Source organism: Mirounga leonina, unplaced genomic scaffold (genome assembly GCF_011800145.1).
Source record: "Mirounga leonina isolate KUSES-001 unplaced genomic scaffold, KU_Mleo_1.0 Mir_170, whole genome shotgun sequence".
NCBI lineage: Eukaryota > Metazoa > Chordata > Mammalia > Carnivora > Phocidae > Mirounga > Mirounga leonina.
Window position 1 is genome coordinate 22,495,300 of NW_023270433.1, and position 22,610 is coordinate 22,517,909.

At 47.4% G+C, this 22,610-nt stretch overlaps 1 protein-coding gene across 12 annotated transcripts in view; it reads right to left on the reverse strand.

Annotated features, from left to right (window-relative positions):
- The window catches only part of PALM2AKAP2 (PALM2 and AKAP2 fusion), a 346,978-nt gene that overhangs the window by 48,027 nt on the left and 276,341 nt on the right, over positions 1-22,610 (reverse strand). For 7 of the 12 annotated variants that reach the window (XM_035016101.1, XM_035016107.1, XM_035016103.1 and 4 more), the window contains one exon: positions 1-1,046. This exon is cut by the window's left edge and continues 1,427 nt beyond it. In XM_035016101.1, the coding sequence (XP_034871992.1) occupies positions 1-1,046 (1,046 nt within the window). Of the gene's footprint in view, positions 1,047-1,133; positions 1,359-11,026; positions 12,996-22,610 lie in introns of those variants that run through there. The other 5 variants (XM_035016104.1, XM_035016102.1, XM_035016105.1 and 2 more) reach the window with 3 other exon arrangements.

Genomic DNA, 22,610 nt, shown 5'->3' on the forward strand with positions numbered 1-22,610 from the left:
GCGTGCTCGCTCGCGCCGGCGTGCTCGCTCGCGCCGGCGTGCTCGCTCGCGGCGGCAGGGGCCGCGCACAGCTGCGGGGGGAGGGGCTGCCGCGGCGCCGGCCCCTGCTCCCGCTGCGCTCTTCTCTCCTTGCGCTCCTTGTACCTCTTGTGCGACTCCAGAGACTCCTCGTCCAGCTGCTCCTCCGTGGTTTTGGCCTGGGGAGGATTCCACCATTTTGCCGCAATGCCAGGATTCTTTTTCACCGCCTGACTCCGGATGAGCTCTCTCCTTTCCTTTTCCAGCTCCAGCATCTCTTCCGAAGGCCTCACCTTCCTGACACAGTACTGTTCCTTCTCGTTCTCGTCGTCCTCAAAGAGCTTGGAGGGCTTCTTGTCCTCGTGGAAGGCACGCAGCTCAAACTTGGCCGCCTTCTTCAGCGTGGTGAGCGTGAGCTCCCCGTCGCGGCCCGAGCACCGCGAGCTGGTGGAGGAGCTGGGGCTCGCGGGGGCCTGCGGGCTGTCCCCCAGCAGATCTCGGGGCTGGGCGGGGGAGTGGCCATTGGCTTTTCCGCCCTCTGCCATGGCCTCAGAGTAGCTGGTACTGAGCTCAGTGTGAGGAGGGGCCTGTCTACCTGCTGCCCTCTCCGGGGGGTCCGGCTGGACGGCTGCGTGGCCGGGTGGGCTTGGGCCACCCCCCACGATGGCTGCACCCGGCTCCGGGGACGATGTACCGTTGTAAGTTCCGTCCACAGCAGAATCACAGCAGCTGGCCTCCAGCACCTCGTCTAGATAGCGGATCTCTCTGGCCACATCCTTATCCAGAGCTTCATGGTGATCACCCAGGAGGCCATTGTGGGGGGGTGAGTAGAAAGGGGAGGAGTGGTCCATGGAATGTGGGGTACAGGTGATTCCGGGAACACTTTTACATTCCGCAACAGAGACCTCAATTTCCATGTTTTTGTGGTCTGGGGGAAGGGAGCTGGTTGCAGGCTCCGAGGGGCTGGCACTGCCTTTGTCTCGCTGGTTTTTTAGCCGGATATCATCCTCAGAAAGCTGGGGAGGCTTCTGGAATAAAGAGACAACCAAAGTCAGAGTTAGATACTAATAAATCTCTTTTGGAGGTGAACCCTGAGAAATTAGTTGGTAACTCACTGGAAGGAAAACTGAAACGATGACAAGTTCTTCGGACCTGAGATTTCCCTCTGGTAATTCTTCACGTATTCATTTTGCTGTGCTGATTCATACCTAAACCTCTCCATGTTACAGATTCGGTTTTGTTTACTGGGTGTCCGGAGAACTTTCCATAAATGCTAATCCCATTTTTAAATTTCAACGTAGGGGCGCCTGGGTGGCTCAGTTGGTTAAGCGACTGCCTTCGGCTCAGGTCATGATCCTGGAGTCCGCGGATCGAGTCCCGCAACAGGCTCCCTGCTCTGCGGGGAGTCTGCTTCTCCCTCTGACCCTCTCCCCTCCCATGCGCTCTCTCTCCCAAATAAATTTAAAAAAATTAATAAATCTCAATGTAAATTAAGATTCAGATCATTTGAAGACACTGTTCAAATATCTTCTAAAGTAGAAGAGATTATATAGCAATTATACCAGAATTACTACTACTATTGCAGAAATGTAATAGGACTATTTGTGTGTCCCCAACTATAATAAGATGGTCCCTTTGCATGAGCAATTCTTCTTGAAAACATGATTCTCTGCCAGATGTAATGCAATTATTCTGGAGACAAGAAACTTCTTGGAAAATTTTTCCAAAATAAAATACTGGAAAACAGTAGATCCCTTCCAAGGCCACTTAACAGCTACAGTGCCCCATCACTATGGCTCTTAATTCAGCATGTGCATAAACACCATAACCAAAGCCACTGACTGCACAGTTCTGTTCTCTGGGACTACATCAAAACAATACTCCTTAGGTTAAGGAGTGAGGGTTGCTTTGAAAAGTTAGTGACGAGTGGCTCCTCTCTGGTTCCTAAAATGCTCTCTATGTGATGGTTCCAGTCTTACTGTTAAAAAAGAAAAACCACATCTTCTTAATGTTTTGAAATAAATCCTACTTTCCCACCAATTACCAATCCCATGTAATTTTGTTATTTGGCATTAGTAAAATTAATTTTCAAATTCTAGGATGATATCTTTTTTCATACCCAAGGACTCTGGTTTATCTCAGATAATTGAGTGGTAAATTGTGAGGTTTAGGGGCGCCTGGGTGGCTCAGTCATTAAGCGTCTGCCTTCGGCTTGGGTCGTGATCCTGGGGTCCTGGGATTGGGCCCCACATCGGGTTTCCTGCTCCGCGGGAAGCCTGCTTCTCCCTCTTCCACTCCCCCTGCTTGTGTTCCCTTTCTCACTGTCTCTCTCTCTGTCAAAAAATAAATAAAACTTTTGAAAAAAAAATTGTGAGGTTAATTAGTGAGTGTTCCTCAAGGATTTCACGGACACCTTGGTCAAGTTTGTCTTCCTCTCTCAAGTCCATAGTGTGCCTCATATTATTGACATACTTCCACGCAAAACTGCAAGATGGCATCGTTTTCATTTGTGTCCATAATAAACGATTTGAAAATCTTAGAACATAATGTTAAAACACCACCTTAGGATGATTCTCGGGGGATTCGTTTCAGAATCCCTCCAAGGAAGGTGCATAATTACAGATTTGTTCATGAGACCTAGAACAACATGGGAATTCACCCTATGTGCTCTGTACTGCTGTCAGAATGCTGAAAAATTCTCATGGTTTTCCATGAACTAGAAGGTTCTCCATGAACTAGAGGTTTCCTTCACTCTGCATTGTTTACATTCCCCTCTAGACTTAATCCAATCAGGTAATATATGTTCCTTCTTCAGTCATAGGCAACAATAACAACTATTCCTTTGTCAACACTTTCTGGTCTTGGATGACCTTCCTGTCTAGCTCTGGTCTTTGTCCAACTCTGGTACTTTAATATCATTAATATTTATAACACTAATATCTTTATTTTATTTTTTTACCATCATTAACTAGTGTTCTTTTATCTTTAGAATGAACTCAAAGACGTTTTTACTGCCTTTTAAAAACATTAACTAGACTTCCTTTTGGTAAGGCAATTGCCAGTGACTTCCAGGTCATTAAGAATTACAGAAAATTTGAATGCCTGAAACTTACAGGCTGCCGTTCAATTTCAAATAAACCTAGGTCAAAATTAGCCCACTCCATGGAAAGCTATTACTGGAATAAACATCAACAAAAAGAGATACGAGGCACTGCTACTGTGAGAATCAGATTATCTGTGACCCTCCCACTCTGGCTTCATTTGGCCAATGACTTACTGCTAACATTCTTTATGGGAATAAGTAGAGCTTTTCTTATATCCTTTTTGGTTTGGGGGAAAAAGGTAAGAAAATGGTAGGAAGCTGTTGGAACTGAATTATGGTTGAAAATCACTGCCCTCCTGAAACATAAAATACTTCAGTTGACATAAGAGGAAAGAGGGCAATGTAACAGTAAAGGAAGCTAAAAGGCAAATAATTCATTCTATACTTCATTTAGTCATTCATCCATTCATTAAACACGCAGGAAGCTTGTTTTGTAGGGTCATAATGAGATTAGCAGCAACCATAAGCTCCAGGAGACAACACTTTTTTCTTAACAAAAATTGGACTTCCTAGGAAGCCGTAAGTCTATTTTGGAGTTTATTTACTCTAGTCAGGAGGAGTGAAAAACTTGCCTACATGATCTCCTGTTGCTAATCACAGAGACAGGAGGTCCTGAGTCCACCTCCACAGCACGGCCCATGAGCACCTTGTCTCTTTTTCCTGGGTGCTTCAGGTCAAGTGTTGGGTGATGGACAAGCAGATGCCCTATCAGCCTTTTTTCTCTTTTAGAACTTAAAAATTCTACCAAGTCTTTCCAAGGCATATTTTCTGAAGTAGCAAGTGTTCCAATTCAAAATTTTAAAAGTCTGAGAACAGCATCTGACAATGCATTTTTGCCGTGTCCAAAAAAACTACCATTAGCTCTTTGAATCAGATATGATGAGTCTCGTTCCTTGAATGCCTTCTATGATGTGTCAAACCGAGATTTTAAAAATGCGAATTACTGGATAAAAGTCAGAGTTTGGAGTCCCAGTGTAATTTGAGACGATTCCGTTCCAATACACTTGTTTAAAAAATTGAGACACTGGAGGGTATAAACAGGAAACGGCTCTCTCTGCTTCCTCTTACTTACAACGGGGCTCCTCCCACTTCTTTCCACAAATTCAGGAAATTTTTCTTGATACTCCATTCCATCTACTTCAGGGAGTAGCAGCTCTACGCTCTAATCAGGGTAGAAGTAATGAAAGAGATAACGCTGCATTACTGATTCACCATCAGGCATCAGAGGTCCTGAGTTTTTGTAAGCAAAGTTAGGCAACAATTATAACAAAAGAGCAAATTCCTGAGTTCTGTTCTCAACAGGATGAATTTACCTTCCTGAAAGAGGGCCTGATGCAATCAAAGCCACCAGTAAGTACACCAGGTAAATGGAAGTGGGCCGGAAAGTCCACAGCACGGATTTGGCAGGAATCTGGGCTTGGTGTCATTAAATGATGTTTTGCTTAAGCCAACAAATGCTCATTGCTCCCTTTGAAGATTAGAAAGACTAGAATTTTCTCCATGCTTCAGATAAGATGAACCTGATTCCTGATTCGGATAAAATGCACATTCATTAAATGAACTGGAAAGTCCTTTCTGAAATAAACCATGCCCCAATGCAAAAAAAAAAAAAGATATAAATGAACCATCAGGTGTGCCTGGCTGCCTCAGTATGTAGAGCATACAACTCTTGATCTTGGGGCCTGGGGTCCTGAGTTCAAGCCCCACACTGGGCGTAGAGCTTACTTAAAAAAAAAAAAAAAAGAACCACCAAACTGGATTTTGAAAGGGTGCTAAGAGACTGAAGGGAAATCCTTGGATTCCCCCTGCTAACCCTCCAGGTGGAGCCCTAACTGCATGACGAGTATTACCTGCCAACCTACTGGCTTCCTGGAATAGCTAATAGCCAGTCAGGATGTCTACTATTTACTTTAAAATATGTGGACAGAGAAAATATAATACAGCTGTGTGTGTCTGAATTAGTTTAAATTCTATTCAGGGACAGACAGCCGTCCTAACTGGGAATATATACTCCGAGAGTGGTCAACCAGGATCTAATCAGAAATTCCAGGCTCTGTAGGTGGCGTCCTTCCTGGGTGGGCTAGCACTCTTTAACTCCCATGGCCCCCTGAGGCTTAGCTAATTGGCATAATTAAGGTGAGAAATGGGTTTTCATCAGTGAAATTAGTGGCTTGTCAATTAGCATAATAAACGTTAGAAATCGGTGAAATTGGTGGTGTTCAAATTTGCGGATTAGAGATGTTCTCTGGCCTTTCCTGAATAGGATTTACGACAGAGTGAGCACCATGGCTTGTGTACCCTTAGGGATGGTGATGGAGCCCGAAAACCAAACAGCCCTTTCCGCAGCCTTTGGTTCAGAGGAGTTTGGTTGTTAAACGACTACTATACAGCAAGGGAATCCTGCCTTTTTAAAACTGCCACATCTATCTTCATGCAAAGTGAGGTTGGGAGCGTCTAGAATCTTCCGGAGCTGAGGTTTCTTTGAGGTTAAAGACAGTAGGTTTTATGCCTACTTTTGCAAAGGTTTATTTAATAACTATCTGTATGAGTGCCAGAACTTGGTCCAAGACCTGCTTTTATTATAACCTGGTAGCCCGGTTGTGTCTCAAGCTGCCACTATTTACAAAATCGCGTTTAATAGTTATGCAAAGCAAATTATATGGGTTAATTTACAACAAGGGGGCCCGTGTCTCCTGTGAAAGTTCTGCCAGACCCTATGCAAGACAATCATGGGACTCCTCTTGGAAGAATAGAACTCCTTTGTAAGCAGGACTCATACCAAGATCTTTCAAATCTGTTTTAGGAATTTGATTAGATAATGTGTTTAAAAGTACTACATAGTGGGGTGTGAGTGGCTCAGTCAGTTAATCGTCCCACTTGATTTCGGCTCAGGTCATGATCTCAGGGTTGTGAGATCAAGCCTGTGTCGGGCTCCGTGCTTGGCAGGGAGTCTGCTTGAGATTCTCTCTCTCCCTCTGCCCATCCCCCACCTCATGCGTGTGTGTGTGTGTGTGTGTGTGCACGCGCGTGCACGCGCACTCTCTCTCTCAAATGAAATAAGTAAATAAATGTTTTTAAAAAGTCCTATGCAGGGTCGCCTGGGTGGCTCAGTTGGTTAAGCGACTGCCTTCGGCTCAGGTCATGATCCTGGAGTCCCTGGATTGAGTCCCGCAACGGGCTCCCTGCTCAGCGAGGAGCCTGCTTCTCCCTCTAACCCTCCACCCGTAATGTACTCTCTCTCTCTCTCATTCTCGCTCTCTCAAATAAATAAATAAATCTTAAAAAAAAAAAAGTACTATGTAAACTGCAAAGTGTTTAATGCAAATGTTCCTTATTATTAAGCAATTTTACACTGAAGTGTAAATGACCAATATTAAATTCTCTCTGGGAGCTGGTTGACTTTCTTGGAGGAGGAGTGGGGGGGTGATGATGAAGCTTTGATTTTGAGAGGAAATCAACATGAGGCATTTAGAGGGGAAAGGCCCAGCAAGGCTAAAAGTCAGACCTAACCTCCCTAATCTTTTCCTACCTCAGGTCCTCAAAAGTTATTTTTAGCTAAAGCTGAGCACAACTGGAAGATGCATTTGCTGCTGCAATAAACAGAATAACTGCATAAAACAATTGTTCCTGTCTCTAAAAGTCAAAATCTGAGGATGCAGTTGAATGGACAGTCAAGAACCACACCCCCTTTCACTGCGGACACAGTGTTCACAGTGCACATGCATATACACTCCTAGCTGATACTGGTAACAGGGCCCTTTGGCATGCAGGAAAGGCAGAGTTTTCTACTTTCATTTTACAACTTTAGAACATGAGGTTTAGAGAAACTGAAAGATTTTTCCCAAGATCACCTGACTAGGAAGTGGCACAGCCAGGATTTGAAGGCCAGTTCTTCAGTCTCTCCCCATACCTCAAAAGTATTCTCAGTGACAGCAGGCTTCCAAAATGCCTAGCGATAGGTTAAGAAGGGTGAATAGTTTTTATTAAAGAGTATCTACTTGGCTTTCTGGTCAACATTTTGCACACTTGCATCTCTAGAAGTGATGTGAGACTCATAATTTGGCTCCAGAAGTCAGAGACCCCTCTCCCATCTTTATCCAGAACAGAACAGAGACAGACTTCCTGGAGACTGAGTTTCCACTTCCTACCTTCTGCTCTACCCACAGGGCCCTCCAGTTAGAAATGAGGGTACTGACTTCCTGCTCAGTCTGGGAATTTTACCTTTCGAGCTGGCTGGCCTCTAAAGGAGAGTCCTCCGCTTCCTCCAGCAACAATCCAGGGGCAAAAGATTAAGATCCCACATCCCAGGCATTGCAATGGACACCACACATTAAAGCTGCAACTCCTTCCCAACAACACAGGTAAGATTCTAGAAGACCGTTTTTAATTTGCACAGAAAACACCTCAGGGTCCTGACACCTGCCCCACTGGGTGATGGACGGCAGTGTGCTCTTTCTTCCCACGGTATCTGAGTCAGTGGCTGGGCGCATGGTGAGCAGAAAGAACTTGCAAGAGGTACGTTTTCCTTAGCAGATCTGTCTGGGCCCAGGGGGACACCGGGAAGGTATCCTTTTTTTTTTTTAAAGATTTATTTATTTATTTATTTGACAGAGACAGAGATAGCGAGAGCAGGAACACAAGCAGCGAGAGTGGGAGAGGGAGAGCAGGCTTCCCGCTGAGGAGGGAGCCCGATGTGGGACTCGATCCCAGGACCCTGGGATCATGACCCGAGCCGAAGGCAGACGCTTAACGACTGAGCCACCCAGGCGCCCCGGGAAGGTATCCTTTTTTACAAGGGCAAGCAAGAAGCTGAAGCTTCCACTCCGCTTTCAAGGCTGGTTGTGTTCACAGCTTCCCCACCACCCTCAGGCTGTTACCTCTTGACAAGCCTGTTACCAGCTGTGACCTCCCGGGCTCCTAGCCTAAATGCACAGTGTGACCCAAATCACTCACACCTCAGGCGCCCGCTGCACCACCAGCTTTCTACTCTGAATAACCCAGCTTACTTCCTACAAAGGCCATGATAGTCAAATTAGAAACACTCTTCCCCAGATACTAGGTGACCTGATCCTTTAATCCAGTTATTTTTAAGTTCCACCAAAAATACAAACTCATTCTTGGCCTAGGAACAGAGGCGTGGCTATAAAATAAAACTTCCGCATAGCTGTGCAACCAGAGAGCATCTCCGTTTTCCTTTCTTACCCTCATTCTCTCTCTCACCTAAGTCGAGTTCTGACTACACAGGACACAACAGCTGTCACGGCAGAGCACTGGTTCTGTGGTCTGTGTAGTGGAACCATCTAGAATGCTTCTTACAGGACTCCACTTCCTGGCTATAGTTTCTGTCACAAAGGTAAATGGAAGGAGGGGATGCATCCCGGGTAAGGGAGCCTGCCAAGACACCTGCAAGGTGCCCACATGAGTCTCCTGAACTTGATCCGACTTAGAGGCACCGGGGTGGAGCTATGGGCTGGAGATCTGGGGCAGAGGACTCCCCAGGCTGAGGGAACCCCAGGGGTGTAGGAGGGGAGCCCAGGGGCCGAGGGAGGTCAAAGTGCAAGGATAAGCATGCCCTGAGTACCTACAGAGTGGCAAGCCCTGGGCTGGGGCCACGGGGTGGGGGGGGGAGGCGGGGGGGCCCCCTGCGCTCTGAGGTGGCCCCTACTCAGCAGCAAGGAGTGCGCGGCCTTGGAGGGAGAGAGTTCCAGTTCCCATAAAGAGAGCAAAAAGCACCAGGCAGAGGAAGTGCTCAGTGGAAAGAAAATCCCAGCCCTGTTCAACAGCACAAACTGGGCTGGCTAGAAAGAGTTTGTGGAGAAAGCTGAGAGCACCCGAGTTCCTCATCTGCTGGCCTGCAGCTCCTCGGGCCCTCCCTGCTGAAGATGGCAGGCTCGGGGCGGCCGGAGAAAGTGCGGGGACTTTGAGTGGGCCCCTTCCACCCACCGCTGTGAGGGAACAGAGAATGGGAACGTCTGAGGACGCCTTGCTTCCTTCCTTGGTTTGGCTTTGGGCCTCTGGGCCAGGAAGCGGAGGGGAGAGGCCATCACCCGGGGCACATTCCAGGCCCAGGCAGCCTTTCGTCTTCCGCCCCCTCGCAGAGCTCCTTCCGGCCTGGAGGACCAGGGGCCTGTGTTGATTATGGGAAGCCAGAAGCCTTACCACTCCCCGAGAAGGACCCCTTCCTGGTTGATGGAAACAGGCCAGACTTAAAGCCCCTAAGCTCTCCTGGGCAGTGGCAGGCTAAATTTAGGGCGGGCGGGCTCAGGGTTAACGCTGTGACCCCCGATAAAGGGAGCGAACACTCACAACGGCTCTCGGACTGTCTGCCATGACGCATTACGGCCGAATGCGACTGGGACAGCTCTAAAAAGATGTTCCTGCTCCCGCAGGCCCAGCCTTTCTTTCTGAGAACTGCCAAGGCATCACCACTAAGCAATTCTCTCTGGCTTAGGGTACAGACACAGGCTTGAAGAGGAGATGAAAATACTCTGGAAACTCCCTTCGCTGGGGACAAAGGATGTCTTGGCTCACACTTCTGTTCAAGGAAAGTGGGCCCTTTATAACATAATGGAGTCTCCCCAGGACCACAGCCTGCCCTATTAATAGCATCCCCTTCACCCAGCCGCAAAGTCACCGACTGGCTCAGATGTCAGGCTACACATCTGGAAAATGTCAAGGTGTTGTTTGATTAACACATTTATAACTTGGGCTTTCCATGAAAGCAACTGAAGATGTGGGGGGCGGGACGCGGCAGGCAGGGGGATTGGAGGGAGGGAGGAAGCCGTTTCCTTTTCTACAGCCACTGGTGAAAGGCTTGCTTCTTTCAGCTGCGTGGAGATCCATTCCCTACAGGAGTGACTGAGAATGGTAGGGGAGGCTTCAGGATTGCTCCTAACTCAGGAGAGAGGCCTCCTTTCCGCTCCAAGAAGGTCAAGGTTCACTTCCTCCTCAAAGTAACAAACTCCGCGCTCTGTCAAGGAGTCCTCAGATGCTCTTCTCCCCAAAAGCCTTTTTCACCAGGAGGTGATTTTTACAGGGCAGTCCCCACCTCCAGAATAAACCAAGATCAAGGCCCCAGAGGGAACTTTGGCTGCTCCAGCAGGCAGAAATTTCTAGGGTAACTAATTCTGCTGAAAGCAAACACAGGGCTAGCTTTAGTTCTTTATAACTCAGCTGTGTCCCTCTTGGTTTTAAAATAGTTCAGGATCTTGGGTTCTTGCCTGGCCAACCACTAACAGCAGAGAGCAAAAGCTGAGCACCACTGTGGACCCAGCACAAACCCACGATGTTGAGGCTGAGAGCCAGGAGCAAAGAGGAAACAGTGCCAGATGCTTCTGAGATTAACCCCTTGTCCACAGATGACACTCTATGTAGGAACAGAGCTGAGGAGCTTCTCTTCCCACCCCCCCTGGCTCCTACAGGGGACAGGCACGCACATTCCCATGAAGCCCCAAGTCACTCCATGAATGTGGCGGGGCCCACAGCACGGCCTTGTTAGGGACTAACTAAATACAAGGCGATCACTAGAAAACCAGCTACCAGAATCGCTGGGTCACTTGCTTCTGTTCTGGACAAGGACAGACACATGCACGCCCCATCTTCACGGCCTCATCTGCCACAGAGGACTTGTGAATCTTGGCGTGCACTGCATGGCTGGGGCTGTGCTTCCTCCTCGCCCTCTAACTCCAAAGCGGGGAGTTTGACGAGGTTTCAAAGAGAAGCAAGTCGCCACTCAGAGCTCAGCTGCCCCGTCTCCCTCCCTCCGGCAGGAAAGGACTCTAGAGCTCAGCCCTGCTCGGTCCCCACTCCGAGGCCCCCTCCACCAAGACTGGCCTGGGAAAGGAACCCACTCCTTTCAGATTAGAAGGGAAAGGACAGTCAGAGAGGTCAGCAGACTTGGCTTACCCTGCCCACAGTGTATGTCTCAAACGTCCCCAGTCAGAACTGCCTCTTTTTCCAGACAGATTCCTGCGCACTGCCTCAAGTTGGACAAATTCCTTCCGAGCCTCCTGACTGAAGACTATGATGTCACAGCTGCCCCTCCCTCTGCTCCCTAAAAGGCCATTCACACAAAGAAGGACTTTAACCTCCTTCAAAGAGGCCCAGCCCCTCCCTAGTGGCCCAGCCTGGAGGGCAAGGGCCGTCCCCAGGCAGCTCGGGCCGGCGGGGTGCTCAGAGAGGGCCCGGGCTCGGGGCTCCGCAGTGGTTGATAGGAACCAGTTACCACTGCCTCCATGGAAAGTCACGGATGGGCCTTGGGCAAGCAGGGGATTAATAATATCCTGGCGATGCTGAGGTAGCAAAAAATCTGAAAGATCCCGAAGATCCCGTAAAATGGTCGAGATAGATCTAACAGATCTATGGGCATGTGTGTCTATGAAGTAATAAGTGCTCACCATTGAAAACTTGGAAAATAAAAATTATTCCTCTCCCTTCCACACAGAAGAAAACAGTTCCTATTTTATTGCATTCCACTTAGTCTCCTTTGTAGAAATATGTATTTAATAGTGTGGAGACCAGACAGTACATGCCGTTTTGTAGCCAACATTTTTTAACTTTGTATTATCTCACAAACACTTTCTATGTCCTCTAATGGTCTTTGGAAGATCTAGTTTAAAGGGTTACATGATGTCTCACGCTGAAGTGGGACAGAGGAATCTGAAGTCTGGGATGACTGCTGTAACTTCAGGGAATGTCCAGGGCAAGTGGCCCCGCATTCTCAGAGCTCACCACTATCCTCCGCCACCAAAGAACAGCAACAACCAAGAAAACAGATCTCTACATGCCTTGGGTAGACACGAGTGTCCCAAACATCCCCCACTCTCGGCCACAGAATCAGACCCCCAGCACTACACGCTAAGGCTAATAAGGGAATTGATGTAGGTCAGCCTGCCCAGGTATATTCAGAGTAGCCCCCAACACTGCCCCCTGGTTCCACCCACCTGGCCCCCAACTTTGGGTTGACCTAGAAAAAACTTGGCATAACTCAGTGTCCGGCTGACTAGAAAGTCAGTTGGAATTCAGGTCCCCGCAGGGCCATGGAGAACTCATTCTGGAGAAGACAGAGAGAATGGGTATTTACAGTACACAGGGAGAGGAGGGAAAATGCCAGGCATGGTCCTGCACAGCCAGAAGTTCATGGTCAGCTTGGGAGCAGTTCCTCCTGGTGAAGCAGCCGAGCAGCCCAAAGCTGTTGGCAGGACTGCCCAGCGGTCTGCAGTTTGGCCAGCAAAGCTGACCTCCTGGGACCTCCCGAGAATACAAGTCCAGGAAAGAATAATCGGAGTAGAGGGAGCCCAGGCAGGCCCTTTTGAAAAGGAAGCTTAAGGTATACCATACTTGACAACTCTTTCCAATATCTACGTGACATTTTTAATATTCTGACATTTATTTAGAAAAATCCAGGGTTTTCTCAAGGGCTAACTTGGTGATACCAAGTCACCAGGGAGTGCTATGGAAACTCTGAATTTATGTGCCCTTTGGAATAACTGGAATGTTCTGTAGTTTAGCCAGAGGCATTTCAAGATGCTACTTAACAGTCTAAAGGAGCATGAGGTGGGGAAATCACACACCAAAGGTGGCATTGCTCTGCTCAAGAGTGACAAACAGGGCCTTCAATGAAGAGGTGTTTTCAAGCCAAGAGGCAAGAGTGGTCCTAGGACTTTCTACATAATCACACCAGCTCCCCTGCTTCTATGAGGAGGTATATATACATATATATATATAATCGTTTTAAATCTTCCCTGTTCACAAAAGAGAAAACAATATGTGCTCTTAAAGTACTATTATCTAAGGCACACCTGGCTGGCTTTGTCAGGGGAGCATGTGACTTTTGATCTTGGGGTTGGGAGTTGGAGCTCCACGTTGGATGTAGAGATCACCAAAAGTATAAATAAACAAACTTTAAAAAATAAATAAATAGGGGCGCCTGGGTGGCTCAGTTGGTTAAGCGACTGCCTTCGGCTCAGGTCATGATCCTGGAGTCCCGGGATCGAGTCCCGCATCAGGCTCCCTGCTCGGCAGGGAGTCTGCTTCTCCCTCTGACCCTCCCCCCCTCTCATGTGCTCTCTCTCATTCTCTCTCTCTCAAATAAATAAATAAAATCTTTAAAAAAATAAAAATAAAAATAAATAAATAAATAAATAAATAAACTAAAAAAGAAAAAAAAGGTACTATTATTTAAATAGTGGCTGGCTTCTTTTTTTTTTTTTAAAGATTTTATTTTTAAGTAATCTCTGCATCCAATGTGGGGCTCGAACTTACAACCCCAAGACGAAGAGTCTCATACTCTACCAGCTGAGCCAGCCAGGCGCCTCATAATTCGTAGGCATGTTTCTGACTGGAGTCTGAGATGTTATAGTTCACTACACGCACGCACATACATGCATGCACACACACGCACACGCTCACTGTTATGGGTTGAAACCCAACTTCATATGTGTAAGTCCAAACATACAGTACCTCAGAATGTGACCTTATCTGGAGATAGGGTCTTAAAGAGGTAGTCAAGTTACACGGTCGTTAATCCAATACTAGTGACCTTAAAAAAGAGACTTAGGCGCAGAGAAACACCTAGAAACAAGACAATGTGAAGACACAGGAGAGAAGGACTGCGAGATAGTACATTTCTGTTGTTCAAGCCGCCCAGTTTCTGGTACTTTGTTATGGCAGTTATGGTGGCCCTAGGAACACACACAGACACACACACACACAGCCTCCTTCTGGTTGCAAAAATAGGGTGGAGTTTAGGAAAACTGGTTTATACTCTGAGGCAGAAGGCGAAATTAAACCAGCGAGGTCAATGTAGGCGGCAAAAGCATACCCCGAGCCGCCCTGCCTTTGACGGCAGTGACCCTCCTGTCAGGACTGAGCAGACTAAATCCGGTGTGCACGCCTCACCCCTGCTCCCCCCTCCCCCTCCCCTCAGCACAGCCTCAGAGCTTGGGGTGGTTTTCCCGAACTGACGAAAATACATCGGACTGCCGGTTGAATTCTCCTGTGCTGTAACCTGATCTTCCGTTCAGTCTCTGAGGGCGTCTGGCTCTGGGGGAAATGAAGCCATGTTGAAATTTGGTCCCGGGTGGCTGGGAAGCGGAGGGCAATTTGCGAGCAGTCAGCATGGGAGGTCTAAAGGCAATGGATGCTCTAAAGCCCGCCATTCAGCGAGTGTCTTTTGCACACCTGCTGGGTGCCAATCTGTGTCACACACCCTTACTTACATAGCTTCTCTATTCCTCCACCAAAAGCAAGGTAGAGTTTCTCACTCATCCCACAGAGGGGCAGGCCCCAGCCTGCGAAGCGGAGTCTTCCCTAGGGTGACACAGCTGGTCAAGAACAGATCTCTGGCTAGAATCCACGACTCCCACCCACAGAGTAGGGTTCTGCCCTGGAAGCCACAGTGGGCAGCTCAGGAGGGAACCCAGGAAGTATGCACAGGATCAAAGGGGACAGCAAATGCAAGGCAGAAATAGGCGGTCTCTGAAACCATGCACCTGCTGCTACATGACTTTGGGAAAGCCGTATTTATTTTCTGGGTCTCAGTTTTCTGGTCTGAGAAATGGGACACCTAAACCAGGTGCACCCTCAAAATTCACTTCCGTTCTGCTCCTAACCTCTGTGGTTCTGTGATGCCAGGGTGAACCTTGGGCAAAAAGGAAGTGCTAGGTAGTTCTGAGCCAGTAACAATGAGGGCAGAGCTGAGAGCAAGCCGGCACAGGGGCGCAGGGCTGAGAGCAAGCCAGCAAATGGGAGCAGGGCCAAGAGCAAGCCGGCAAAGGGGAGCAGAGCTGAGAGCAAGCCTCAGCCTTTGAAACTGCTTGATATTTGTGCCAAGAGAGACTGCAAGGATTCCCGGCCAGAACTCAGCTGTCTTAGACATTCCCCTTGTCGGAACTTCACTCCTTTGGTTGAAGGAGTTTATTCTGCTAAATGTAGCCATCCTGTGCATATACCTTAGTGTGACAGAATGTTCCAAAGTAGATTTGCTGGGATCAGGAGGAACCAGATGGAAGCAGGCAATGTGGAGAGCGGCTGGCTTTAGAAATGGTAAGACCCAGCCTGCTGCAAGGCATTGCAAAGCAGAGAGGAGGGGAGAGGTCGGCACTGGGAAAGCTCCCTCTACATGCTGCCCAGGACGGAAGGGAGCTGGAGGTTTGCGGCTTTTCAAACTGCTCCAAGGTCCAATGCAAGGCACATACCGAAGGAAGCCTGGGTCTCGGCACCTCCAGATGTCCTTTCTAAATGGCCATGGCTGCCCTTTCCCCAACTACCATTCTCAAAGTCTCAGCTCCACATGACTTCACACCTTAGCATGGAGTCAGTCTTCCAAGCCCTTTGCACTTAAATGTGAATTTGATGGGAATATTGACAATTTAAAAGTTACCCAAAGGAATCTCTAATTGGGGTTAAGTGTGAGAAACGAAGACATACCCATCCTTAATTTATTGAGGGAAAATTGTTGAGATGAGAACAGAACAGGGACTTTGCTTAGAAAGGCTTTAGGAGGGGCATCTGGGTGGCTCAGTCGGTTAAGCATCCGACTCTTGGTTTTGGCTCAGGTCATGATCTCAGGGTTGTGGGATCAAGCCCCACACTGGGGTCCATGCTCATTGGAATCTGCTTCAAATTCTCTCTCCCTCTGCCCATCCCCCACCACGGTGCGGGCATGTGTTCTAACAAAACAAAACAAAACAAAACAAAAAACAGACCAAGTCTTACCTACTTGATAGGTATTGCAGTACCTCCTAAATTCCATTTTCTATCTCTACAATGAATACTAAAGCCTTTACTCAGCCATGATGAGCAAATGTGCATCAAAATGCAGCCTGCCCCCGAGGAACTTGTGCTTTCTTGCTGTGATCCATTATACTTTTAGGAGCAGTGTCTCTCTGTACATCTTATGATAATATAATCTTCCTTTTCCATCAAAGATAAGTAATTGACTCCTGTTATATACGGACATTTTCCTTCCATGAGCTTCCCATTCCCAGAAAAGTTGTGTAACGCTATGTGAGTAACCAAATTCCTCTTGGGAAGTCGAATGTCATAGAATGCCATGAACTATGTCACAGACAAGATATGTCATAGGAAAACCCCATTGAAAAATTTCTGAAGGTCTGATCAGGTGGTAGAGAACAAAACTTGGAGGCTGACTTTATCTATTATTCTAACAAATAGTTGGGTTTTCTTTCTCCATTCAACTTAAATGTGCAGGCGAGTCCATCTAGTAACCTCCCCTGTAAGACAGACAGATTGGTGGACACACACACACACACACACACAGTGAATTTATTTTATTTATTTATTTATTTATTTATTTATTAAAGATTTTATTTATTTATTTGAAAGAGAGAGAATGAGAGAGAGCACATGAGAGGGGGGAGGGTCAGAGGGAGAAGGAGACTCCCTGCCGAGCAGGGAGCCCGACACGGGACTCGATCCCGGGACTCCAGGATCATGACCTGAGCCGAAGGCAGTCGCTTAACCAACTGAGCCACCCAGGCACCCCCACACAGTGAATTTAAATCAATTTTTTGTTCTAGTAAAGTATTTTAAAGATTTGAGTCAAGTTTTAAAAATAATATTTGGGGAAAAAAAAACATTTGGGGTTTGGCAAATCTGGTAATCTGTAAGCAAAACCATCTTATCTCTTATTAATGTCGAAAGTGAATGCTGAGCAGCTTAGAGACGGGCAGTAACCACACTGGGGCAATCCTGAACGCTGGGCCCTGGACCCAAGTGCCAATTCTGCTTCAGGATTCCCGTCCATCTGTCCCCCAGGTCTCAGCCCTCGGGCAGCAAGAGGACTTAGCCTGGAGCTGAGTCCTGTAGTAGATTCACCCACAGGCTCTTCCCAGCCGAATGCCTGTACCTCCCCACGACTATGCTCACAAGTCTGGAGAAGAAAGGAAAACACAACAATCAAGAGGTACTTTTAAAATGAAATACCTGGTGAACTCCAAGAAAACTCAACAAAAGCATCTACCACCTACCAACAGGATAAAGGTTTGGTCCTATTGAATCAGCTACCTGTGAATTGCAAGGGAACTGCTGGAAGGCTCTAGAAGGTTTAGACCCCCACTCACAGAACGGGTTTCATCATCGTAGTTATTTGTGTCACTATATACTGCCACTCAGTTTTCTTCAGTTTCTTCAAAGGCGCAAAGCCACAGGTGAAGGCGGACTGGGTAGCAAACAGACCCCCGATCCACCCAACTCCGTGCTCTCTGGCAGCAAAAGAAAACTCCAGATGGTCAGTGTGAGGGTCCTGCTGTGCCAGGACTTAGTGGCAATTCTGGATCAGGACAGGTGCTGGGGACATTGGTCTGCTGAAGAAGAGCAAGGTGTGGAGGGCAGCCAAAGGGCAAGGAAGGCTGAAGCCAGGCCCACCCCAATTTTTGACTCCCACCTCATGTGGCAAAGTGATGCCCTTGAAGACACGGGATTCTGAGGCTGGTACCAGAGTGGCATTTGTATTTTAAGCCAAGGTGAGCTTGCCCCAGACTTTGAGGACCTAATCCTGGTTCTGTCCTGTGCTTTAGCCAGAACGAGGGTGAGCACATGGATCATTCCCTTCGGGCCCCTCAATCCTGCCCTGGGCCAGCTCTGCGGGGCCACGTTCTGGTAAAAGTCTGGGCAGCTGAGCTCTGGAGGCAGCCGAGGGCCAGTCACCTGCTTCCGTCCACTGCCTCTGTGGCTCCAGATGCCAGGAAGGAACCTCTGCGGGAGAAGGAAAGCATGGAATTTCTCCATCCTCCTAGGGGATGCAAGATAAGCATAAGCCAGCAGTAAGACGGGGTGCAAGAGAGCTGCAGGGGAGTATTTGGCTTCACACTAAGAAATGTGTTCTTTCCTTTTGCTCAACGCCAACAGAACCCGACAACTACCTCATGTCTCATTTATGAGGAATCTCTCTGCCCGGCCATGGAATCCCAGGAGCAGAGCACTGTGGTTGAGAGTTATGCTGATCATGCCAACAGGATAAAGTCTGAGAACCAGCAACAAGAAAGGGGGATACCATTCACTTGCACATTCTGCTTCATCCTGTTCACCCCCCAGAGGCCCTCTTTGATCTAGTAGCTGACCGCCGCTGACCATTTTGCTGCCATGATTTTTAGAGCCTTATTTTATTCTCCATTTATTTATGTGCAGTAAGGTGATCCAGCGGGAAGAACATGAGTCTTAGAGAAAAGGCGGTCAGGGTTTGAATCGTCTGGTGTCCCAAGCGGACTGCATGATGCTTACACAAAGGATTTGCTCCTCTGGTAAAGCTCAGGATCCTCATCTGTTAAATGGGCATAATTACTGTAGTGGGTTGAATAGTGTTCCTTCCAAAATTCAAGTCTAGGGGCGCCTGGGTGGCTCAGATGGTTAAGCGTCTGCCTTCGGCTTAGGTCATGATCCCAGCGTCCTGGGATCGAGCCCCGCATCGGGCTCCCTGCTTGGCGGGGAGCCTGCTTCTCCCTCACCCTCCTACTGTTCCCCCAGCTTGTGCTCTCGTGCTCTCTCTGTCAAATAAATAAATAAAATCTTAAAAAAACACAAAAACCAAAAAAACAAAATTCAAGTCTACTTGTAACCTCAGAATGTGACCTTATTTGGAAACAGGGTCTTTGCAGACATAGTTAGTTAAAATGCTGTAGAGTGGATTAGGGTGGGCCCTCAATCCAATGGCTGGTATCCTTATAAGAGGAAAAAACACACAGAGATATACACAAAGAAGGAAAACTCCATAAGAAGACGGGGTGGAAACTGGAGTGATTCATCCACAAGCCAAGGAGTGCCCAAGGCTTGCTGGCAACCACCGGAAGCTAGGAGAAAGGCATGAAACAGATTCTCCCTCATAGTTTCCAGAGAAAACCAATGCCGCCATCCTTGATTTCAGACTTCTGGCCTCCTGAACTGTGAGAGAATACATTTCTATTGTTTTTATCCACTAATTTTGTGGTAATTTGTTACAGCAGCAATAAGAAACCAACACACCCACCTTCTGAGGCTGTCGTAAAGATTCCCTAAGAGACAGCATGTGAAGGCAGCTGGTCCCATGACAGGGACAAGGTAAGGTGGCCACACAAGGCAGTTCATTCTGGCTTTCTGTGTTGGCAGCAAGCCAGTAACATAATTTTTAAAGCTTTGTCAGAGGTGAGTGGCCTCATGGCGTTGGCACTTTTTAAAATTTGCGGACCAAACAGGAAGAGCAAAGGGATAGCTGTGGAATAAGGGCATACTCAGGCTTACCAACTGCCTACCCGGAACAGAAGCACATGTGGGTACCATTGCCCACGGAAGCCGATTTGCAAAGACTGAAGCTTCAGAGTCTCGAAGCTGGCCATGGGATGCACCCTGTGAAACTGGAGAAGGAAGACAGGGCCCTACTGATCTCGAAGGTATTGGGTGAGGTTGATGATCAAGTGGTCATAGCCTTATGATAAGCATTTATGAGATGCTAGCCATTGCCATTAAATGATTTCAATGCACAGTCACATTTATTCCTCAAAACCAGCCTCTGAGGCCAGGACCCCTGACATCTCTAATCATACAGCTACAGAAACTGAGATCCAGAGTTTTAAGTGATTTGCCTCAAGACACTGAGCAGTAAATAGTGAAGCAAGGATTGAAGCTAGGCCGCCTGTCTAAGAACAATGAGTTATGACCTTGTCTCACTAAGATTTGGAATCAGAAGTTGGGACAATCTAGACTAGAGGCTTATCAAACAAGGAAGATTAGCTCCGGGATTCCTTGTCTACTTTACCACCTACTCTAACTGGATCCTAGAACTCTTCTTCTGTGTGCCTTCTGGCTTAGTCGTGTGCCGGTTTCCTTTATGGGAAGTAAAAATGATAGGGATGACAAGGGTCACAATTATTAACTGGACATTACAATGTGTAGGCAATTTACTATGCCCTTTGCATACGTTATCTCAATAAATCCACACAACAATACCCTGAAATAGGGTATAATTTCTATTTTTCAGGCGAAGACAATGAGCTCAGAGTTGAAGAATTTTGCCCAAGGACGCAAAGCAAGTAAGTGACAGAGTTGAGATCTAAGCCCTGGCTTATGCAGCTCTTCAAAGTCCACAACAAAAAATCAAATGTTGACATCCTTTTTGCCTTCCCAAGACACATGACGTGCCTTGGCTCACCGAATGGAAAATTCACTTTGAGCTCTTAGCTGTATCTTGGATGGTAGTCTTTTTTTTTTTTTTTTAAGATTTATTTATTTGAGAGAGAGAGAGGGCATGAGTGGGGGAGGGAGGGGCAGAAGGAGAGGGAGAGGGAGAATCTCAAGCAGACTCCCTGCTAAGCATGGAGCCCGATGCGGGGCTTGATCTCACGACTCTGAGGTCATGACCTGAGGCAAAATTGGATGGTAGTCTTAAAAGGTTGTGTCTGCCATCTGCCCCCATTTGAGATGCCTGGAGTTCTCCTCTAAATGCTCTAGGTGAGTGACTTTCTCTTCAGCTGAATGGTTGGAATTCTCTAGATAGTGTCTGGCCACTCCCAAAAATGTCTATTTGTCTTGTACACAGTTTGGGCCACAATAGCAGGGAGCCCAGAGAAGCCAGTCCATTCCGGATGTGGACGCCTCCCCCAAAAAGAGGACAGAAGGTAGGGATCCAAGAACAGGAAATAACAGGGGCCAGGAATGCAGGTGGGGACTTCAATGGCTCAGGAACACAATCAACAAACATCTCAAGCTGTGAGATGCTGGAACCAAAAGGTTGGCTTGCGCCACAATGTTGCTTTGTTGTGTTCTAAAATGCTGAGTCTCCCATTTTTTACCCCTTAGATTTTCTGAGCACCTCCTATGCAAAGTGAAGAAATAACCCCAAGCCACACTCCCTGCATCGGTGATGACATGGAAACCCAGAACTGGCACAGATGGTTAAAACTCCGACATGTCAGCTTGGCAAGGTGTTTGGCCATTAGGGGAATGGAAAAAGGAAGGGGCAAGACTTTACCTGCAAAGAGTACAGCACTAATAAGGGGTTTGTCAGCTCCCCACTAAGTCAGCCTCCCTCAGTGTCACCATGTGGTGCCGAAACAAGTAAGTTGGTGCATTTTCTTGTCAGTACCGTGGTTGAACTTGTCATGGAAAACATTCTTTAAGATCACTCTTGATTTCATGAGTTCATATTTAACAAAGTATTGGGCCAGTGAATTTCAAAGTGGGGATATGAACACAAAACAATACCTTGAGAGAGTATGAGATGTTTAACACCTTGATCCCAATTAGATTCACATATCCAGCTTGCCCCTGTTTTTGTAAGCCTGGATCCATCTTTGCAATATTTAAGAATTCAGGAACATAAATGCACCACATCCACCATGTCTGGGACCAAATGTCCCAGGAGCAAAGGAAGTCAGGTGTGTGGTCTAGAAAAACACACCAGTCTGTGATCTGAACCCTGGTTACCCCAATGGATGCTTGAGATCAGTGATACCATTGTGGTTTTGCTCTGGATCTTCCTTCCCACCACCAAAGTGTAGCACAGACATTTCCTGAGGGTCTATAACTCCCGAAGCCCTGACTCAGGGGCTGTAGAAAAACTAAAAGAAGCAAGAGATGGTCCCCAGATGAGGCCCTCAATAAATGTCACTTGGACTATTTTTTTTTTTGAAGACACTCCTGAATCTGGAATTAAGGGTCTGCTACCCTTTCCAAATCTGATCTGTTTTCCTCACTGGTGCCCCCTCTCTCTCACTCAGCTTTTCTGCAGGGCCCAGGTCAAACCTGCTTCCCTGCGAAGTCTCCTGGTGCAGCAACACCCCGGCAGAATGAATTGCTCTGTCATACCTGGACGTCCTTCTCGAGGACTTACCCAGTTATTGTTGAAACTCCCTGAGGGCAGGGTTTGGCCTCCCTTGTGTTGGGGAGCTGGAAATTTAGTTGGAAAAGTTATTCATCTGTCATTTTCAGTCAAGGGCCATCATCCATCATGGCTACCCTCCTTCCCAGGGGAGGAGGACGTCTCGAGGAGGCTGTTGACGAGGAGGCTGTTGTGTTCCTGGAGGGGCTTTAATGACCTCAGCCTGAAACATGATGTCTCTGAGGTTTCTGAAGTTTTATTTTATTTTTTTTAAAGATTTTATTTATTTATTTGAAAGAGAGAGAGAACAAAAGAGAGCATGGGGGGTGGGGGCAGAGGGAGAGGCACACTCCCTGCTGAACAGGGAGCCCGATGCGGACTCGATCCTGGGACTCCAGGATCATGACCTGAGCCAAAGGCAGCTGCTTAACCAACTGAGCCACCCAGGTGCCCTGTTTCTGAAGTTTTAATAACATGCCACTCCACTGCTGAAAATTCTCCTCTTAAATTTTAGGCTTATTTCAAAGACTAAATAGTGTTAAAAAGTTTTGGTTTTTGAATCTCGTAGAAAATAAACCCCACACTAACATTTTCTCCCAGCGTTACAACTCTGAAATCTATCAGTGCTCTACTTCTCAAAAAAGGAAAAAAAAAAAAAAAAGGCAAACAATGTTGGGG